Genomic DNA, 19,867 nt, shown 5'->3' with positions numbered 1-19,867 from the left:
TCAGCAGGAGGAATCAAGTTCTCCTCACGGAGTGGACGTTGCATCTGGATGTATGAGAGAAACTTTGGCAGATTTGGGGTCGTCCACTCATAGACCTGTTCGCGACCTCAAAAACCAAAAGGCTGGAGACATATTGCTCACCAGTTCCAGACCTCGAAGCGACACAAAGACGCGTTCCTGATGGATTGGCCTCACCTGGATGTGTACGCGTTCCCACCATTCAAATTGCTGTACAAGGTGTTACAAAAGTTAGTGTCTCACGAGGGAACCAGGTTGACTTTAGTGGCTCCCTTCTGGCCGTCAAGAGGGTGGTTCACAGAGGTACTGGAATGGATGGTGGATGTTCCAAGAAGCCTGCCATTGAGAATAGATTTTCTCAAACAACCTCACTTGGCAAGAAACCATCTAAACTTCCAAGCTCTACGTCTCGCTGCCTTTCAGACTATCGAAAAACTCGCAAGAGCTACAGGTTTTTCGAAGGAGGCAGCTAAGGCTATCGCTAGAGCAAGGAGGACTTCTACCATCAAGGTTTATCAGTCCAAGTGGGAGGTTTTTAGAGAGTGGTGTAGAACTAAATCAGTTTCTTCATCCAGTACCTCTGTAACACAAATTGACGATTTCTTCTTAGACCTTAGAAGAAAGCACAACTTGCCTCCTCGACCATCAAGAGGTACAGGAGTATGCTGGCAGCTGTCTTCAGACACAGGAATTTAGATCTCTCAAATAATAAAGACCTTCAAGATCTTCTCAGATCTTTTGAGACTTCTAAGAAGCGTCAACAAGAATCACCAGCCTGGAATTTAGATGTTGTTTTAAAATTCTGCATGAGTGACAGATTCGAGCCTTTACACTAGGCTTCTTTTAAAGATCTGACTTTGAAGACACTTTTCTTAGAAAGTCTGGCAACAGCTAAGAGTGTCAGTGAAGTTCACGCTTTTAGCAAGAATATTGGCTTCAGAAACGGAAAAGCCATATGCTCCTTGCAACTTGGATTCCTGCCCAAAACAAACTTCCTTCTCATCCGTGGCCTAAATCTTTCAAGATTGCTAACACCTCTGATATGGCTGGTGAAGAGTTGGAGAAAGTTCTATGTCCTGTTAGAGCACTGAAGTTCTATCTAGACAGAACTAAAGATTTAAGAGGCAATTCAGAAGCTCTTTGGTGCGCAGTCAGGAAGCCTGCGTTACCTGTCTAAAAACTCCCTATCATTTTTTATAAGACTTTTAATAAGAGAGGCTCACTCACACTGTGGTGAGGCAGACCTTAAGCTGCTAAAAGTAAAGACTCATGAAGTTAGAGCTGTGGCAACTTCTGTAGCTTTTAAACAAAACCGTTCTCTGCAAAGTATCATGGATACAACCTTTTGGAGGAGTAAATCTGTATTCGCCTCGCATCACTTGAAACTTGTCCAGACTCTTTATGAGGACTGCTACACTTTGGGACCATTCGTAGCAACGAGTGCAGTAGTAGGTGAAGGATCTACCACTAAATTCCCCTAATCCCTAGTACCCTTTTTCTTCTCTTGGAACTTGTATATATTTTTATGGTTGTATGTGGCGATTGGTCGACAGTCTTCCGCAATCTTTGATTTAGTCAGGTGATCATTTTGTTCCTTGAGAATGCCTGGAACAAGGGTATTTACTTGAGGTCCTGTCAGCATAGAGGTTATGTACCCGTTTGACAGCTCCAAGAGATCTTCAGCCCCCTGGGTGGACCGCTGGATCTCATAAGGATAACAAACATAATGAGGCAGAGAATCATTGAAGTCAGCCTCCTTAACAGGTACAAACCCTTAAGCTTGTTTTAATTAATCTTAAGTAATATTCCAACAATGTTGCTGTCTCTAACCCTCCACCAAGGGTGTCAATCAGCTATTTTTATATAACCAGCGGTTAAGTTTAATGTTTAAAAATTATATTTTCATAAAATAAATTTTTGAACATACTTACCCGCTGGTTATATAATTTTTATTCCCCCCTCCTCCCCTCTAGAGACCTATGGGCATGGAAGATCTGGTGAAGTATGGAATGGTTCTGTCTATCTCCCGTGGGGGCTCTAGTGTACACCTGGCAACTCTATCTGCGACTGCCGCGAGTTTTTGAATTTCTGCCAGACGTCAGAGACTGAAGCTATTTTTATATAACCAGCGGGTAAGTATGTACAAAAATTTATTTTATTATGAAAATATCATTTTTATTTTTGTGCAGTATTTGATACTATACAAACTTTATTTGTACTGTACCGTAAAACTTCTCCATCCACTGTTATTTATAATGAGGGCCCTCCCCCGTTACGGCATTCTGTGGATGATAGATCTAAATTCTAAGAATTTTTTTTTTCCAATTTTGAATATTCACTTCAGGAATGTAAATATACAATACTGTATATGTAAATTACACTATAGCATTGGCAGCTTGTGTATAGGCACTATAACTGCAGTACCCTCTATTTTCTTTTGATACCATTCTATATAATTTTTTCTTTAATTCATTTTATATACTTGTACAATATATAATCCTTAAGGTTCATGTCATTAGCCATACTCTAGTTTATGAATAAATACAAAAATCTTTGCATGGAACTGTGCACTTAACAGTTCCAGTTGCGTGGTTTAGCTGCTGTGTGCATGCGCACACAAGAAACTGCACGCTAACCTTGGTGTTAGAGGGAGATGGTTTTTGTTTTTTACTCAATGATTTTGGGCTAGAAAATTGTGTACAGTACCATATTCTTGCTTGTGATAAAGTACATTAATGCCTCTAGATACAAAATTAATTTGTTCGTGATTTTTTCATATGACGAGTCACGTTTTACATATAAATCGCCTAATTCTTTCCATAAAGCAAAACTGTACTAACCACAATGAAATACAACCATTTGGATCATTCAATACCTAACCTAAACATTAATACCTGTAAATGAAATATTAGCACATACAGTAACGCAATACAGGTAGTCATCGACGTACGACAGAGATAGGGACCGAGAGACACGTTGTAAGTATTTCGATGCATGTCAAACTGAAAAAGTGAAGTTTCCGTAGATTTATTATGATGCATCATAATTTGTCAATCCTCTGTCATATTTTATCAATAATTTCTTAATGTATATAATTATTTCATTTTCCTGTTCAGTTAGATATCATATGCTATATTAAAGCATTTTTGTATTCTATTTTTCAATTTCGGAAGAATTTTTAAACGCCAAGAATTACTTAATAATTTGTTCACCTTTGGTTATGATCAGCTGATCTGAACATCTAGCTACCGTATCAAAAGATTGCGCACACATGAGTGGCGTATTTTTCATAAAATTTCTTAATTTATTCGAAATCTCTTCATGTTGAATATTATATCGGCACCAATATGTTACAGGATATCAGTTTTCATCCAGTACGTTTATAGCTATTATTAATTATCATGGGAATATATTGTCACTTATTGCGAGTGTGTGCGTGGCCCTTAAGGGTAGTTCATTTTTAAAGCTTCATACAGTATTTAATTTTATCATTATTAAGCCTTCATATTTCACTTGTCATTATTGTGGTTTATTAAGGCATGTTTTTATTCTATTTTTCAATTTCTAGAGCATTTCAATAATAAACAATTACAGTTTCCATACAGTTTGGTTATAGACCTTATTAGTTATCACATGAATTTCTCTCTCATTCTCTCTTTTGATTTTTAATTCACCGTTAAATCTTCATATTTCTGTAGACATTATCAGAAATTCCTTGTATTATTGCTCGATGATTTGATAATGGAAATAATGAGATTACGCGGTAATACACCGAAAGGAAAGCGTTCGTTTTGACCGCGTGTATTCTGTTATACGTATGACGTCACAGGACGTGATGTGAACTCGACAAAGAATGATTTGCATAATTTTTATAATGTAGTGGGAAATATATTTCTAAGAAAATTTTTGTCCTGTTAGTGTACAGTCTTTAGATAAATATAGATCTATTATCAGAGATGTAATAAAACTACGCTTGGTAGTACTTGTAACAACTGACACACACAAAATGCTATGTATCACAAATTGATATTTCGATAATGGAAATACTACTACTAATCATTAGGCTTCTGGAAGGAAATCTCTGTTGCCCACTCGCTTTCCGCCGGTAATATGACTTCACCAGACATATGATATGAACTTGACAGATATTAAAAATTTTTGATGTTATTTTTATTTTTACTGAAAATGGATACTGTATATTAACAATAAAAGAAAATACTAAGTTACCAAGATATAAAAGTTCACAATATTATAAAAGAAAATATATTATTGCCAAGGAAAAATTTTCCTATTAGTGTACTATTTCAGACATACTTGTGACGTCATCACACTGAAAAAATCTTCGTGAAGTCGAATAGTCAAAAGTCGCATATGGCGTAAGTCGGCGACTACCTGTAATGAATGGAAAATAACAAAAATATGAAACCTTACCTTTCTAGTGAAGCAGTGTCCAAAAGGGAAAGTGGAGGCAGAGGAGGACAAACGGTAGAAAACTTTTAACTAGTGGCAGAAAACATGAACACTTCATTTTAAGAAACACATTAACAAATGGCAGGAAACATTAATGTTTAACATTACATAAAACTGAAAATTTAATTCTTTTTTTTTTTTTGCCTTTTCCTAATTTAACTTTTTCTTTTTACTTTGTTTTGTACTTTTTGTACTTTCTAAATTTCATGAATTTCTTCATCACTTACACTTTTATGTTTTTTCGGATCACTTTGGGGGTTCCTCTTTGTCTACTAATGGCCTCTTTAAAAAATAACTATCCAAGGAAGTTTGTTTCTGCCTTCTTGAAATTTTCATGAAATGAGTCTGGCAAACACACTGCGCAAGAATACGACGTATGTAAACCCTTCTAGGATGTCTTTTCAACAAAAGATTGCAGTGTATGAAAAGCAGCGAGAGCCTGCTTAATTTCTGCTGTCATAGGGGTCTCCTCTTCCTTGTCGCCGCTATAGAAGGTGCACCTCGAAACCACCTGCCAAGCTTCATCGAAGAGTCTGAGGCATATCAAAATGCTCCTCCCAAAATTAATGAAGTGTGAGATTTGTGCTGTCAGTGATTTTGAAATATCTCTTGAAGAGATCATATAGAGCTGCTTGAAGTTGGAAATCACTTGCTGGTCCATGGGCTGGAGGAGAAGAGTGGTGTTAGGCAGAAGATTGAGAACCATGATGAAGGAATACTCCGCTAGGTTATCTTCCTCAATGCCAGGAGGACGAGCAAGGGCATTGTCCAACACCACCAGACATTTCAGAGGGAGGGACTTCTCTTCCAAATATTTCCCATTAGTCGCACTGAAACCGAAACGGAGATTTACCCAATCGGTAAACAAGTCTCTTTACCCAAGCCTTCGCATTAGCCCTCCACATCACTGGAAGCTTCAGAGTCTTCAAGTAATACACCAGTAGGGGCTTTACTTTACAATCCTCAGTGGCGTTTGCACAGAGTGCAAGGTTAAGCTAGCTCTCTCTCTCTCTCTCTCTCTCTCTCTCTCTCACAAGAATTGAAAATAAGTTAACTGTCCTAATGGGAGACTTCAATGCAGCAGTAAACAAGGACACTATGAATTCTACATCAAACACAGAGGGACATCTGCTACTAGAATTTGTCAACAATGAATTCCTCCATCAGTGGGTTGATAAACCAACCAGGGGAAACAACATACCAGATACTGTGCTAACAGAAAAAAATTTAGTATCCAGTGTTTCAGAAGGCAAAAATATTGGCAAAAGTGACCACAAAATGGTTAAGGTTCAGGTAAATATTCCATATCTAAAAGAAAGGAAAATTATAAAAATTTAGGCTACAGATGTAGTAACTGGATAAAACTGAAGGAATGCACAAACAATTTAGAATACAATGAAACAGGGAACATTGATACACATAGGACTCCTTTGTAGAAATGTATAAAAAAAAAAAAGCGCGCCAAATGTATACTGCATAGAACAATTTTACCAAATAGAAATCCACAACCTAAGTGGTTGAACAGAGAAATAGCCAATGCAATAAGAAGTAGAAACAGCAAACATAATATCAATGGCTTCACAGCTTTCAATTCGTGAAATGTCTGAGCACAAGAAGTTAAGCCGAAAAGTAGATAAACTAGTTAGAAAGGCCAAGATCAATGAAGAGAAAAGTGGGTTCAGCTAGTAAAGAAAATCTTAAATAATTTTTTGCATATGTAAACAGTAGAAAACTAATCAAAAACAACCTTAGCCCATTAAGAGACTTGGGGGTTAATCTTATAACAAATGATTTGGAAAAAGATGAACTGATGTATGCACATTTCAGAACTGTATTCATTAGGGAAGAATTAACGACCCTCCTTGAACCAGCTATCGATTATGAAGGGCCACAGCCATTGAATAATCACTTTTACAAGGGGGGATGTCAAAAAGAAAATAAAAGGACTCCAAGTCTAAGGCACCAGGTCCAGATGATATTCATCCAAGAGAGATTATAGAACTAGAAGAAGAGATAACCCCACACTTTTACAAAATGTATCGAAAGACAGCCAATGAAAGAAAGGCATCACAAAGATGAAAACTAGGCAATGTTCTTCCAATCTACAAGAAGGGGGCAAAAGAAGAACCTGGCAACTACAGACCAGTATGTCTTAACTTCAGTGCCTTGCAAATTTTTTTTAATCAGTTTATAGTAGATTCAATAGTAGAACATTTAGAGAAAGTCTTTTGATAGACATCCAATATGGTTTTAGAATAAAGAGATCATGTGTGACAAATGTTTTGGAATTTTTCCACATGTTTAGCATTTATGACAAAAGCAGGGGAATAGACATAATATACTTAAACTTTCAAAAGTTAATGGTCAAAATTAAAGCACTAGGCATCAATGATGAGCCAGCTGATGGATCGAAGATTGGCTAACAAAGAGAACAGTGTTGTAATCAATGGAGAAGTTTCAGCGTGAGCAGCTGTAACAAGTGGAGTACCTCAAGGATCCGTCCTTGGATCTTTACTATTTCTGATCTACATTAACAACATAGATTTAGTACAGTATTAACAAGTAGAATAGCCACATTTCCAGATACTAAATAAGGCATAAATGCTGCAAACTCGGATGTAAAAGCCTTAAGAGAGGACTAATGAAGCTAGGAGAATGGTCCAGAAAATGACAAATGCCTTTCAACTGTGGGAAATGTAAAGTGATCCACATTGGTTACAGTAACCCACAGTCAGATTACTCACTGCTAGGTAATGAAATAGAAAGTGTGGACCAGGAGGATCTCCTCAGTATTATTATCAGCAAGGATTTTAAGTTCACCAAAGAGAGCATAAAAGCCGAAAAAAGGCACAGAAACTAATAGGCTACATAATGAGTCTATTCAAATGCAGAAAGACGCTGTACTACAGCTGCACACAGCACTAGTAAGACCCCATCTAGAATATGGAGTCAAATTCTGGGCTCAAATTATTTGGAATATACAGTAGACAGGACTGGACGGAGTACAAACTAGGGTCACCAAACTAGTTCCAACACCAAGACGATTTGGATATAGACGGAGGATGGAACGTTTGAGCTTATTTAATCTACAAACTCGATGACTAAGGGGACAGTTAATTGAAGTATTCAAAGTTCTTAAAGGAATAACAAATGTAGATTACAACAATCTATTCACGCTTAGCACAAATCAGTCCAGAGGTAACGGATACAAACTGGAATTGAAAAGATACAATACCACTCAGTGTGGCAATTTTTTTACATACAAAATAGAAAATACTTTGAATAGACTTAAAGCAGATGTGTTAAACACTAACACAGTAAACGAGTTCAATAATAAGTTTGACAAGATCATAAGAACTAAATGCTTAAACTAAATCACTTGTACCAAAGAGCAAACACACACACTCTCTCTCTCTCTCTCTCTCTCTCTCTCTCTCTCTCTCTCTCTCTCTCTCTCAAGAATGTTATTCAATGTTGAAAATTTATTAGAATTTAAAAAAAAAAAATTCGATTTCTAAACTTTATTTGGGCTATGTTTGATGAGTCCATGACTGTTAGGACTTTAGGCTGACAGAACTGGCTGTACTATATGTACGTTTTCTGGTTCATATCATTGGTGGCTCAAATTGTATACAATCTTGGCTAACTAATATTTCTATCTGTTTGTCCCTACCTGTTCTTATATTGATTCTTCCTAAGAATGTTAGGTCTTTCCACCTCAGCACGGGATGAAAGAACAAGGCATCATTCCAATGCAATATAATGTCAATTTTCATTTATATTCGGTTATGGTCAATTGTTTTAAGAGGGTACCATTTTCCCTAATTTAACCCAAGAGGAAAGGAGACCTTTTCTCGTATAAAATGTGAGTAGCAAGACTAGGTAGGTATAACGAACGCGAAAGATTTTTGTTTATCCCACACACAAACTTTTCTGTCCCTCTTAACTGTTGTACGTCAAAATGTTCTGGTCCTGATAATACTCAATATAACCAATGTTCTCTGATCAGATTTATTTTCCAGAGTACTACTTGCTTACACAAGGAGACATGTAAAGGATTCTGTCAATACTGTAGTCTACATCCACATTCCCATGTATTCACTATTTGGGACTACTTTTTAAATACCTTAAGTAATTTAGTAAGCAAAATTAAATTAAAAAAAAAATAGAATGCATAATTTCAGAAATGTCATGTTGAATGTTCAGTGCCTTTGTCATTTATTGCAATATTTATCTTAATTACTCGAGTAAGCAACAATGGGTGGGGGCTGCTTTGTGTGCTATCACTTCAAATGATCTGATAATTCCAAAAAAAAATAATTTAAAAACTTCATAATTAAACATGAAAGGAAAAATGTATGGAAACTAAATGCAAAGAAATAATAAACTTAGTGATATATAATCATTACAGATTTTGTGAGTTGTCTGTAAAAACTGGTATGGACATCTTCAGAGTCTTTGATTCCCTGAATTACCTTCCAAATCTTCTCCTTGGCATTGATGCTGTTGGTAGAGCAGGTAAGATTTAATAAATTTCTGATATGTACTTGTGTGACATGACACTCCCACAAGTTGTATATATATGGTAGTACTTCAGGTTACGAGTAATATTGAATACAAGCAACTTTGGATACGATCGTACAAATTTCAATTGGATTCAGAGAATTGCATTGGTCTGCAATAAAAAAAATTTCACTAATGACTTTTTGTGAAGAAGTACCAACGAGACTAGCACAAAATATGTTGTGCATTGCCTTGATTTTTATTCAATTTTCATTCAATCTTGAAAAAAAGGCATAAGCAGTCTTGTCTGAATAATTTCCTTGTCAAAATTGAACATGAAATGGTCTAGTGTCCTTCAAGTGTACATCAAGTGATTCAGTTAGCAATAGTGAATGTTGTTCAAAAGAGAGAACTCTCAGCATTTTTCCAGAGCTAATTATGGGGGAGGAGGTTCTCCTTCGAAGCAGTAACCCCCTCCTCCTTTTGTCTCCCATTACGTAATATGAAATTTGTTCAATTTTGATTTTTTAGTATGAAGCACCACAGTCAAATAAGAAATGAAATTTCCCATTACTGGCAGCCACTTCAGTTAGTTTGTTAATCAATCATAAGTTGTCAAGCCTTTTTTCTTGTTGACTGCTGGTTCACACCCCAGTGTTTCCTCCACAATTTGAAAGGGAATGAAATGTAGAACACAACATATTTCATGTTCTTAGCTTATGCTATGTGTAAAGAGATTACTTATAAAGTAAAATTTTTCCATTTTAAGATAAAGGAAAAACTTTTCTTTATAAAAACAAACCAATCAGTGTTAGCTTTGAGGGGAGCATTGCTAAATATAGAATAGTCCAGACGATTCTCTGTAGAGTGTAAATACCACAGCTTTCAGAAAAGGGAAAGGATATCCATGTTCATGCATTAAAGTCATCTGTGCAAAATCTGCATTATATGAAATTAACAGAAAATATGAAAACTACTGAGAAAAAGAAATTAAAAATAAGTATAAAAACACAAATGAACCATAAAAAGTGTAAATAACATATGAAAAGCAAACAAGAGAAGGAAGAATGGAAGATACAGTAAAATATGGATAATATTTTACTTTGACTAAGGTTTTTTTATCATTCCAGTTATTTAAACTAAAATGCGTGCAATTTATTATGCAGGAAGGAGTCTGATATTATCACATGAAAATAACCTGAAAATAAATAAATAAAAACAATGAAAGGAAGGAATATAAATTTAAGGGAAAAGATATGATTTAATGTAAAGAAAGGATAGAAGAAAATAGTCAAAGTAAAATTAATCGTAACTAAATTATATATAACATTAAAATTAATAAAATAATTGTTTATTCTTAAGGATTTAGGATTGTGAAGAGAATAGACTGAAATTATAGTAGTTTATTTAGTGTTTTAGATTATTTAGGAGTTTATTAATGGAGGGATGTAAAAATACAAATTTGCACAGTACTTCAATTAAGGGATTTTGACGAAGGAAAAATCTATTTCTGGGGAGAGACCTGTGGTGCCCGGTGAAAAGAGTCCTTCTTGTATATCTTTTCTGATAAAACCTTCCAATTATACCAACCTTCCAATTATACCAGAGAAAGATAAAAGCATGGAATGCTGAGGTTACAACCCTCGCGCGAGCACCTTTTGGGTGTCGTGTATAAAGCAAAGGCGCGTGAAATCCACTATTCACAGGTTGTCTTCCATTTAGTTAATTCCTTCGTCAAAGGGATGGGCTGATACAACGGCCCTAGCCAACCCCCAGCGCCACACCACCCACGCCACGACGCGAGCGCCATCTGAACAACATCCTTCTGTATTGGCCATGATGGCTTGGAAAGGAAAGGGTGGGATCGTGTAAAATAAAGGGGAAGGGTTTCATCGGGTGCCACAGGTCTCTCCCCAGAAATAGATTTTTCCTTCGTCAAAATCCCTTTTCTGGGTCGACCTGTGGCGCCCGGTGAAAATGTACCAGAGAATGCCTTCCAAGCCCAACAATAACTACTAATTTAATAAGGGGAGAGAAACAACACCATGTAAAGAAAATCATATATAATTAAGGTAAGTAGGCATAAAACATAAACTAGCCCCAGGGCATAGTGAGAGTAAGGTTAAACAAACATAACAGGGAAGCCTCCGAGTATCAGAGGAAAACTTGCAACAAAACTGACATGGCTAAGAATATCCCAACCTTATAACAACGGTAAACAATAATAGTTACAATCATATTAACCTAATATGTAATAAACTTAGGGCTAACGAACCACCAAGGAAGCGGCGTCGTGGTGCGAGTGGCGGGTAGGAGGGAGAAGAGAAGAGATGGATGAAAGGAAGAACAAAAGATCAATGGGGAGAGATAAGGCTCCCAGCTGCAACCGTTGGGTATTTAAGAGCCTGTAAGTTCTTTAGATAGTGGCGTTTGAAGACCATAGGAGATTTCCAACCCGTGTACTTCTTAAGGTCATCAAAGTCCATATTCTGGAAATAGTTGATGGAGGTAGCTACCGACCGGATATCATGAGCATGGGGAAATGATCCCGGATTGGCTTGTTTAATGAAGTATAGGATCTGTTGCCTAATGCCACGTATGGAAATGGTACCTCCTTGTTCTCTGATAAACAAGGGGCCAGACGATCGGGTAGCAGTCCTGGCTAAAAAGGCCCTGAGAGTGGTGACCGGACATAGAGAAGTATCTTGGAGAAGAGGAATAATCTTCCAAGGGGACCACCTATTTTGGGGGTCCTCGTTCTTAGCTAGGAACGCCCTGTCTGGTGAAAGAAGTACCTCACCTGAAGGGAGGAAATCCATGTTCTCTGAGTTTCGTGAGAGAGCTGCTAGTTCTGAGATTCTGGAACCCGAGGCCAAAGCTGTTAGAAATAAATTCTTCCTAAGAAGAGTGATATAAGAGCAGGATTCGTTGTCCGTGTCGGAGGCCAGTTTGAGGACATCATTTAGAGACCAAGAGACCTTTTGAGGACGAACCGAAGGTCGAAGCCTAGCACATGCTTTTGGAATAGATGAGAAATAAGACTCCGCCAGGTTAATGTTAAACCCAACCAGGAAGACTTTCCTCAGAGCTGACTTAATGGTGGTTATAGTGCTAGCTGCTAGGCCTTTGTCAAATATGGACCTAAAGAAGGAGATGGCTAAATTAGGAGTCATAACCGAATGGTCTGAAGTCCTTAAGAAATCCGCTAGTTTCTTAACCGCCGAATCATATTGGCGAATCGTTGAGTCCCTTTTGTCTGATTCTATAAAGAGGACATTATCTGGGTCGATGTTTGCGTCCCTACGCGCCGCAAACTTCATGAAATCCACAAAGTTAGGGTTTTGGCTATCCTTGAGGAATCTGACACAGTCCGAGTTTGGACCACCTGGGTCAGTTTGGGGAATGGGATCCGGAAGGGACGGAGTTTCAACTCGAGGAGGAGAGGAAACCAACTGCTCTTTGGCCAGTGAGGTGCCACTAAAGCTACTGCCCCGTTGAAGGAGCGGAGTTTGTGCAAGACTTTCAGTAGAAGATTCACTGGAGGGAATAAGTAGATCTTCTGCCAATGGTTCCAATCCAGGGTTAATGCATCCATGGCATAAGCCTGAGGGTCCAGGTTCGGTGTCACATAACATGGGAGTTTGTGATTGAGTCGGGTCGCGAATAGATCTACCTGGAGACCTGGAACCAGCCTGAGTATCCACCAGAAGGAGTGCATGTCCAGGGACCACTCAGATTCCAGTGGGCTCGTCCTGAATAATGAGTCTGCTGTCCTGAATAATGAGTCTGCTATCACATTCTGGACTCCTGCTAGGTGAGTTGCTGACAGGAACCAGTCTTTGTCGGCTGCCAAGGTGAAGATAGTGACCAGGATCTGATTCAGGTTGGGTGATTTGGACCCCCCCCCCCCCTGTTGAGGCAGTGGACTACGGCCGTGCTGTCTGAGACTACTCTGATGTGGGTCGACCTCGGAGGGGAGATTCTCTTCAGGATCAAGAACACCGCCATGGCTTCGAGAACATTGATATGGAACTGTCTCATGGCGGGTGACCAAGAGCCCTGAAACATCTGATGTTGGGAGTAACCCCCCCATCCACTCAGAGACGCGTCGGTATGAATTGTCACTTGTGGAGAGGGGAACTGTAGAGGAACCGACTTGGAGAGGTTCCTCCGATCGGACCATGGTTGTAGTCTCATTTTCAAGACAGAGGGGATCTTCGAGGTCTTGTCTCTTAAAGGTATTGTCGCCCTCTTTCTCCAAACTCGATTGATATGTCTGAGTTTGGCTTTTAATAGGAGATCGGTCAGTGAGGCAAACTGGAGAAGGCCGAGGATTCGTTCTAAAGCTCTTCTGGACACCTGTTTGTGTTTGAGAAAGTTCCTGACCTTGGAAGCTATCTCCCTCACCTTCTTGGGAGGAAGGGAGAGCTTGTGCTTTGAGAGGTCCCAACGGATGCCTAACCATTCGAAGTGGCTTGATGGTTGTAGGCGGGACTTCCGGAGGTTGACTTGGAAGCCCAGTTTGGCGAGAAAATGGAGTACCTTCGACGTAGCTCTGTTGCATTCCTGGTGCGACTGGGCCCAAATGAGCCAATCGTCCAGATAGGCGACGATTTGTATCCCTTGGTGTCTGAGTTGCTCGAGCACCGTCTCCCCCAGTTTCGTGAATACCCTGGGGGCAATGCTGAGACCGAAGGGCATGACTTTGAATGCGAAGGCGCTCTTGCCGAGACGGAAGCCTAGGTAAGGAGAGAAGTTTCGAGCTACTGGGACATGATAATAGGCGTCTGTAAGATCGATAGAGGTGGTGACTGCCCCACGGGGAAGTAAGGTCCGTACCTGAGAGATAGTCAGCATACGGAACTTGTCGCAAAGGATGTAAGAGTTGAGCTTCGACAAGTCCAGAACTACCCTCAACGCCGACGAGTCTTTCTTCGGGACTGTAAACAGGCGGCCTTGGAATTTCAGGGATCGAACCCGCTTGATTGCTCTCTTCTTGAGTAACTCTGCGGTGTACTCTTCCAGGATGGGAGTGGGTCTCTGGAAGAAGGTCACCGGTGGAGGAGGGGATCCCTGTGACCATTTCCAACCCAAGCCCCTTGATATTATGCTGTGAGCCCATGGACTGAAGGTCCAATGGTCCCGGAAGTGATAAAGTCTCCCTCCTACCGGCATCACATCATTGGGAGGGAGTGAACTTAGGGCCCCTCCCTCCACGGGAACCCCTTGCTCTAGGCCCGCCGCGTTGGCGGAACTGTCCTCTACCTCTGAAACTCCCTCTTTGGTATCCACGAAAGGAACCGGAGGATTCGTAGGCAGGGTTGTATGCAGGTGAGGGCATCCAAGAGGGGTTGGGCTGTGTACCAGGGGGAGCAGCGAGGTAGACTACCTGCTGAGGAGGCGCCTGTTGTCGAGAAGTCGAGGCCGCGGAAGACTGTGGGGACGAGGTACCCCGGGCCGCCTTGTAAGGACTAAACCTCTGCTTCTTCTTGAAGAACGTGTGTCTCTGGGGTTCGAACCTCTTTTTGGCTGAGAGACCCCACCTTACCTGCAAATTCTGGTTTGCCCTCGCTGCGTCCTGAAGAACCTTATCCACCTCGGTCTGAGGGAAGAGGGTCTTGCCCCAGCAGGAGGACGCTATCAGTCTGTTCGGCTCATGCCTGATGGTGGCCTCCGACAGAACGAACTTCCTGCAACTAACCCGAGCTGACCAGAAGTCATGGAGGTCTATTTGGTAGGATAGCAGCTGGTTCTTTGTGGCGACTCTGAACAGCGTTTCCTCTGGGTAAAGAGATGCTAGGGACTCCATGGAGGTGATGGATTGGAGGGACCTAGCAAGTCTAGTACGGGTCTCGAACTCAGTTTTGAGAAGACTCTCTATTAATCTGGGAAGCTTCTCAGAGAAAAGAGTAGAGGCACAGTCCGGGTCTAGTTTCCCCACCGTGAAGGTAGAAGCCGCAGCATCCCAGTCTGCCGAGGTACCCGGAATAAGCAAAGAGGTGGGGTCCGTCTCCTTGAGAGCCGGCATGGAAGAGCCTTCCTTGATGGCCTGTATAGTCAGCTCTGTGACTTTGTCTATGAGCGGCAAAGAGATGGAGGCCGCTGTCGTAAAAATAGTGTAGGCACCTTTGTGTGGGGTGAGCTTGGAGTTAATACACCCCCACTCTGATAGTGTTCTGGCCCAGATAGCCTGGGCCTGCTCTTTTGGAAATATGACCGTTTCCTTCGGTACCTTGTCCATACGGACCAATGCATGTTCCTTTAACCGTACAAAACCATTGAACGGGAATGCTAGGCCCGGGGGATAGAACTCCAGGTCCTCTAGAGGGCGGGTGCCTATGCCCTCCAGAGTTAGGGAACCATCTATGAATGGAGCATGCAAGGCAAACCGCCAAGGATTATTTTTATCGAAGGGCGGCAGCTTCGATGCATCTGGAGCAGAAGGGGGAGGAAACTGAGTTCCGGCGCGGATCAGAGTAGCCATCATATCCTTAATCTCTGTTATTGCACCAGAGTGATGTTGAACTTGATCTCTGACCAATCCTTTGATCAGTTGGATGGGGAGGAGATCAGCCCAGGGTACCTGAAAGCCATCCGTTGGTTTTTTCTTGAATTTGGTAGACTTAGACTTCTTAGGAGTAGTGGTTTTACGAGGAGCAATATGAATATCAGGAGCTGTCGAGGGTCCGGGGACCGGTGACGTTGATACTGGCAAAGCTGAAGTCTTATAAGTTCGAAGTGGCTTCACCTTGGGTCGTACGGAGGCAGAGGGATCCCGAGGAGAAGCCTTAGAGTTATCAAAACCTAGAAAGGAAGAGGTAGGAGAGGGAGTAGGAGAGAAAAGGGTTTCCACCAACTCGGCTCCACTTACCTGCTCGTCCCTGGGTTCTACGTCTATATCCAGACCCGCCATGTCCATCGGTACGAGGGGTTCGTCCTCCACGGAAATGGTAGCCCTGACTTCTTCAATTAAGGGGGCAGCAAGGTCAGGGGAGACTGCAGCAGTAGTCGAGCCTGGGAAGAGGCGGGAGGCCATGTCCCCATCGAGGAGATAGGGTGCGCCAGACGGGGCATTCCTGCCGAAGCCCGACACCCACGGACGAAGAGTAGCCCTTGCTGAACGAAGAGAGACATCATCGGCCTGTAAGATTTGCAGTGATTAGTGATGGAGGAGGGGGTTTGCCCTCCAAAATATACTGTGTATATCATATTCATGTCTATATTAGTGTCTGCCAACGAGAAATAAGGAACAAAGGGAAAACCCACTTACATCATCGTTCAGTAGAATTGACGACAGCTCGTAACAGAGCGAGCACAAATCCGGGAACCAGACTGGGTATTGGGCCTGTCCCGGTTCCTGGATAAAGGGAATGGAGCAGTGTGCATGAGACCGGCAGAGGTCATGCCCAACGGGGTCGCTGAACGAGGCAGGGCATCCTTCAGCAGTACAACGGGCCTTCTGTAAAAGAAAAGACATACGAGTCTGGTGTTTCTTGAAACTCTGATGAGGGGATAAAAAAAAACCTATTATTTTAGAGTTTCGGCACTCACTGAATTCCCTAAGCACCCATATTGCATTGACCAAACAACCGAATATTACCTTTAAGTTGATACCGCCCCATACCATTGTTGGCACTTTAATATTCAATTGTTTGTATATTTGTAATGCACCTAATGTCTGTTAATGACATAAGGATAATTAAATTAAAGCAATCCGCCGACCTCCAAGGGTCGGGGAAGCAGTGACATGCCCTTAAAATAAATATAAACACCAGCCTTAGCTAAAGGCAAGGCAAATATAAGTGTGAAGTGTATGGGCGACCTCCGGTGAGGCCGGAGCGTAATGAAATGTCCTGAATAAAGGAGCCTTAGCTAAAGGCAAGGCAAATATAAGTGTGAAGTGTATGGGCGACCCCCGGTGACGCCGGAGGATAATGAGATGCCCTGAATAATTCAATTGTGGCTAATAATTCAATTGTGAAAGATAAAAAGCTAAGCCGCAGCTAAAGTCTAAAGCTTAGATCATAGTTAAGCGTATTTACGATCTCCGGTGAGGCCGGAGGGAGAAGAAAGGTCCTGAATAATTATTGTGAATAACAAACACAGTTGTAATAACAAAGGCTATTGCGGATATGGCCGTGGCCTGAGACCGGAGTAAGGGCCACCGGAGGGTCGTATCTAAACAATATGAAGCCCGTCCCATGTAATAAACAATTTATAAATATAACAATAGAACGAAAGTCATTGAGAATCCCTCATGGCGGAGTAGAACTCAAGGCGGAGTGGAAAACGTTCATAACTACTCCCAAGCCGTAACGGGGAGAGGACGAAACACGGACCAAAATAACGCTAACAATTGAAAAGTCACGAAAAATAGATAACTCGTAAGTTATCATCCACCCAGAGGGGGAGAGGTGAGGGAGGGAGAACCCGTTGAACGCACAAAACGGAAAACGGGAAATCCGCTCCCCCACCGGAGCTAAGAAAGAAAACGAGAGAAAGGGGTAACTCGTGACTGCGAACAGAAAACGGGGACCCCAAGCTCTCGCTCTCTTAAACACAAAAACAGGACTAAAAAACACACAACACTATTATAAACGTATAAAATAAACCTGTACATCCATATAACACTACGATCGAAGAATAGCATCTGATAAAACTTAAAATAAATAGCACAGTCGAGTGACGAACGCCTCGGAGGGGCGGGTACTAAACAAATACAAAGCTAGATCGCTATCTCGTTCATAGGCTGGACCTGCTAGCAAAAAGTACCATGAGCATAAATACACAAAAAAAAAAAAACAAAAAAAAAAAAAAATAATAACGGTTCTAAAGGCATAAGGCCAGGGACTTAACCAAGAACCTAAGTGACAGAGTACTAAACGGGCAGACAAAGATGAATTCCCAAACAAGTGAACAAACAATGGCCGCCATGAAAGGCCAGACGGGAATAATAAAACAGACTATACTGGATATAAAACAAAAGCCCGGTACAATAAAAAACTGTCAAAACAAACTATGGTACTTAACATTGGAATGTGTGAAGATGGAGCTTCGGACATGACAAAATAAATCCACGATTGATAAAAAAGACCGAGAGCACCACAAAACAATTCAACACTTTAGATTCCAAAAAGAAGGATGTTGTTCAGATGGCGCTCGCGTCGTGGCGTGGGTGGTGTGGCGCTGGGGGTTGGCTAGGGCCTTTGTATCGGCCTTTGTATCGGCCCATCCCTTTGACGAAGGAATTAACTAAATGGAAGACAACCTGTGAATAGTGGATTTCACGCGCCTTTGCTTTATACACGGCACCCAAAAGGTGCTCGCGCGAGGGTTGTAACCTCAGCATTCCATGCTTTTATCTTTCTCTGGTATAATTGGAAGGTTTTATCAGAAAAGATATACAAGAAGGACTCTTTTCACCGGGCGCCACAGGTCGACCCAGAAATACAATTGTAATAATAAAACTAATAATACAGTTAGTGGGCTGCTCGAAAATTATGGACTGTATTTTTTGTGGTGTTAGATGACTGTACATAGACAGTGGTTAGTTGGTTAGGGGACCTGAGTTCATTGACCCAAGGTCACCAATTACATGCAGATTTTTGCTCTACACTGGTGTTTGTTACCTAACCCCCGCGGAGACAATGGCTAGGTTAAGTAACATTTGGAATTCAAATTGCCTGAAATTACATATAAAACTCAGACTATATATCAGTTTAGTGAGATCGGTATTGCTTTATGGACAAGAGTCGTGGTATGGCAATGAAACTATCTCAAACAGATCTAGCATATTTGAGAACAAAGCCCACAGAATAATATTGGGAGTTAAATGGCAGGACAGAATTAGAAGTGAAACTATAAGAGATTATAGAGTGCTATATGTGGATGAGATCATGGTGAGGGGCAGATGGAGATGGTTAGGGCATGCTCTTTGCATTCCCCAAGAGATTGGTTCATCAAACATTTAAATGGGCTCCACAAGGTACTAGAAGAGTTGGAAGACCCAGGCCTACATGGCTGAGAACTACGAGGCGTGAAGAGGGAGATGATGTGTGGAAAAGTATTGAATTATAAGTTCAAGATGGAGACAACTGGCAGAATCTAACCAAGGCCCTTTGTGTATAGGTGTAGCAGATGATGATGACGATGATAAGTGTACATACTGTATACATAGTACCCTGGTTTATGCTGTTTCAGCTTAAGTCAGTTCTAACTTTCTCTGTCATCCTAAAATATGACATAAAAAAAAAATTCATGTTATAGTGCTTTATGCAACTTTGTCGATTTTAGCGTCGAACCATTGATAAATAATGGATTTTTTCTTATTTATTTTCATGAAATAAATTAATGCACATATTTTCTTTATGAAAATATTAGTGGTACAGTATACCTAGTATAGACAGAAAATATAATTAAGGCAGAAAATATTACAATTATATTCGGTGTTTGCTCAAGTTTTACCCAACTTCCCTCTTTGGTAAAACTTTGTTATGTAATACAAGGTTTCTCCAAGTATATCCTGAAATACAGTTAACACTTAGATTTCAACCTTTTTCTTTAGCCTCTGGTGCATTATTGATAGTGACCTTGCCTTTCTTTTGAAGAAACTATGGTTTGATCCTAAATTGAGGTAGAAATTTTTTGTATCTGATGATTGTGTTGAATTTCATGATATATTGACTTATTGGGGGGTAATTCTGATTGAAAGTTATCTATTGGAAACCCTGGTGGGCTAGAAAGTTTGGTAAAAGTCTCGCATATTCAAGACAGTTGTCTCCAGGTGAATCCCCACCCTCTTTTATAGCCTCTGTTGGCATGATTCATAGCAACTTTGCCATTTATTTGAAGAGATTAGGGTTCGATCCAAATATGA

General features: G+C 40.7%; 1 protein-coding gene across 4 annotated transcripts in view; it reads left to right on the top strand.

Moving 5' to 3' along the window:
* PCB (Pyruvate carboxylase) overlaps positions 1–19,867 on the top strand; it is a 183,359-nt gene that overhangs the window by 141,104 nt on the left and 22,388 nt on the right. For all 4 annotated transcript variants that reach the window (XM_068383658.1, XM_068383655.1, XM_068383657.1 and 1 more), the window contains exon 13: positions 8,900–9,006. In XM_068383658.1, the coding sequence (XP_068239759.1) occupies positions 8,900–9,006 (107 nt within the window). The remainder of the gene's footprint in view (positions 1–8,899; positions 9,007–19,867) is intronic.

The sequence above is a fragment of the Palaemon carinicauda genome, chromosome 1 (genome assembly GCF_036898095.1).
Source record: "Palaemon carinicauda isolate YSFRI2023 chromosome 1, ASM3689809v2, whole genome shotgun sequence".
Taxonomy (NCBI): Eukaryota; Metazoa; Arthropoda; class Malacostraca; order Decapoda; family Palaemonidae; genus Palaemon; species Palaemon carinicauda.
Note: the sequence above shows the minus strand (reverse complement) of the source record. Positions and strands in the feature narration are given on the sequence as shown.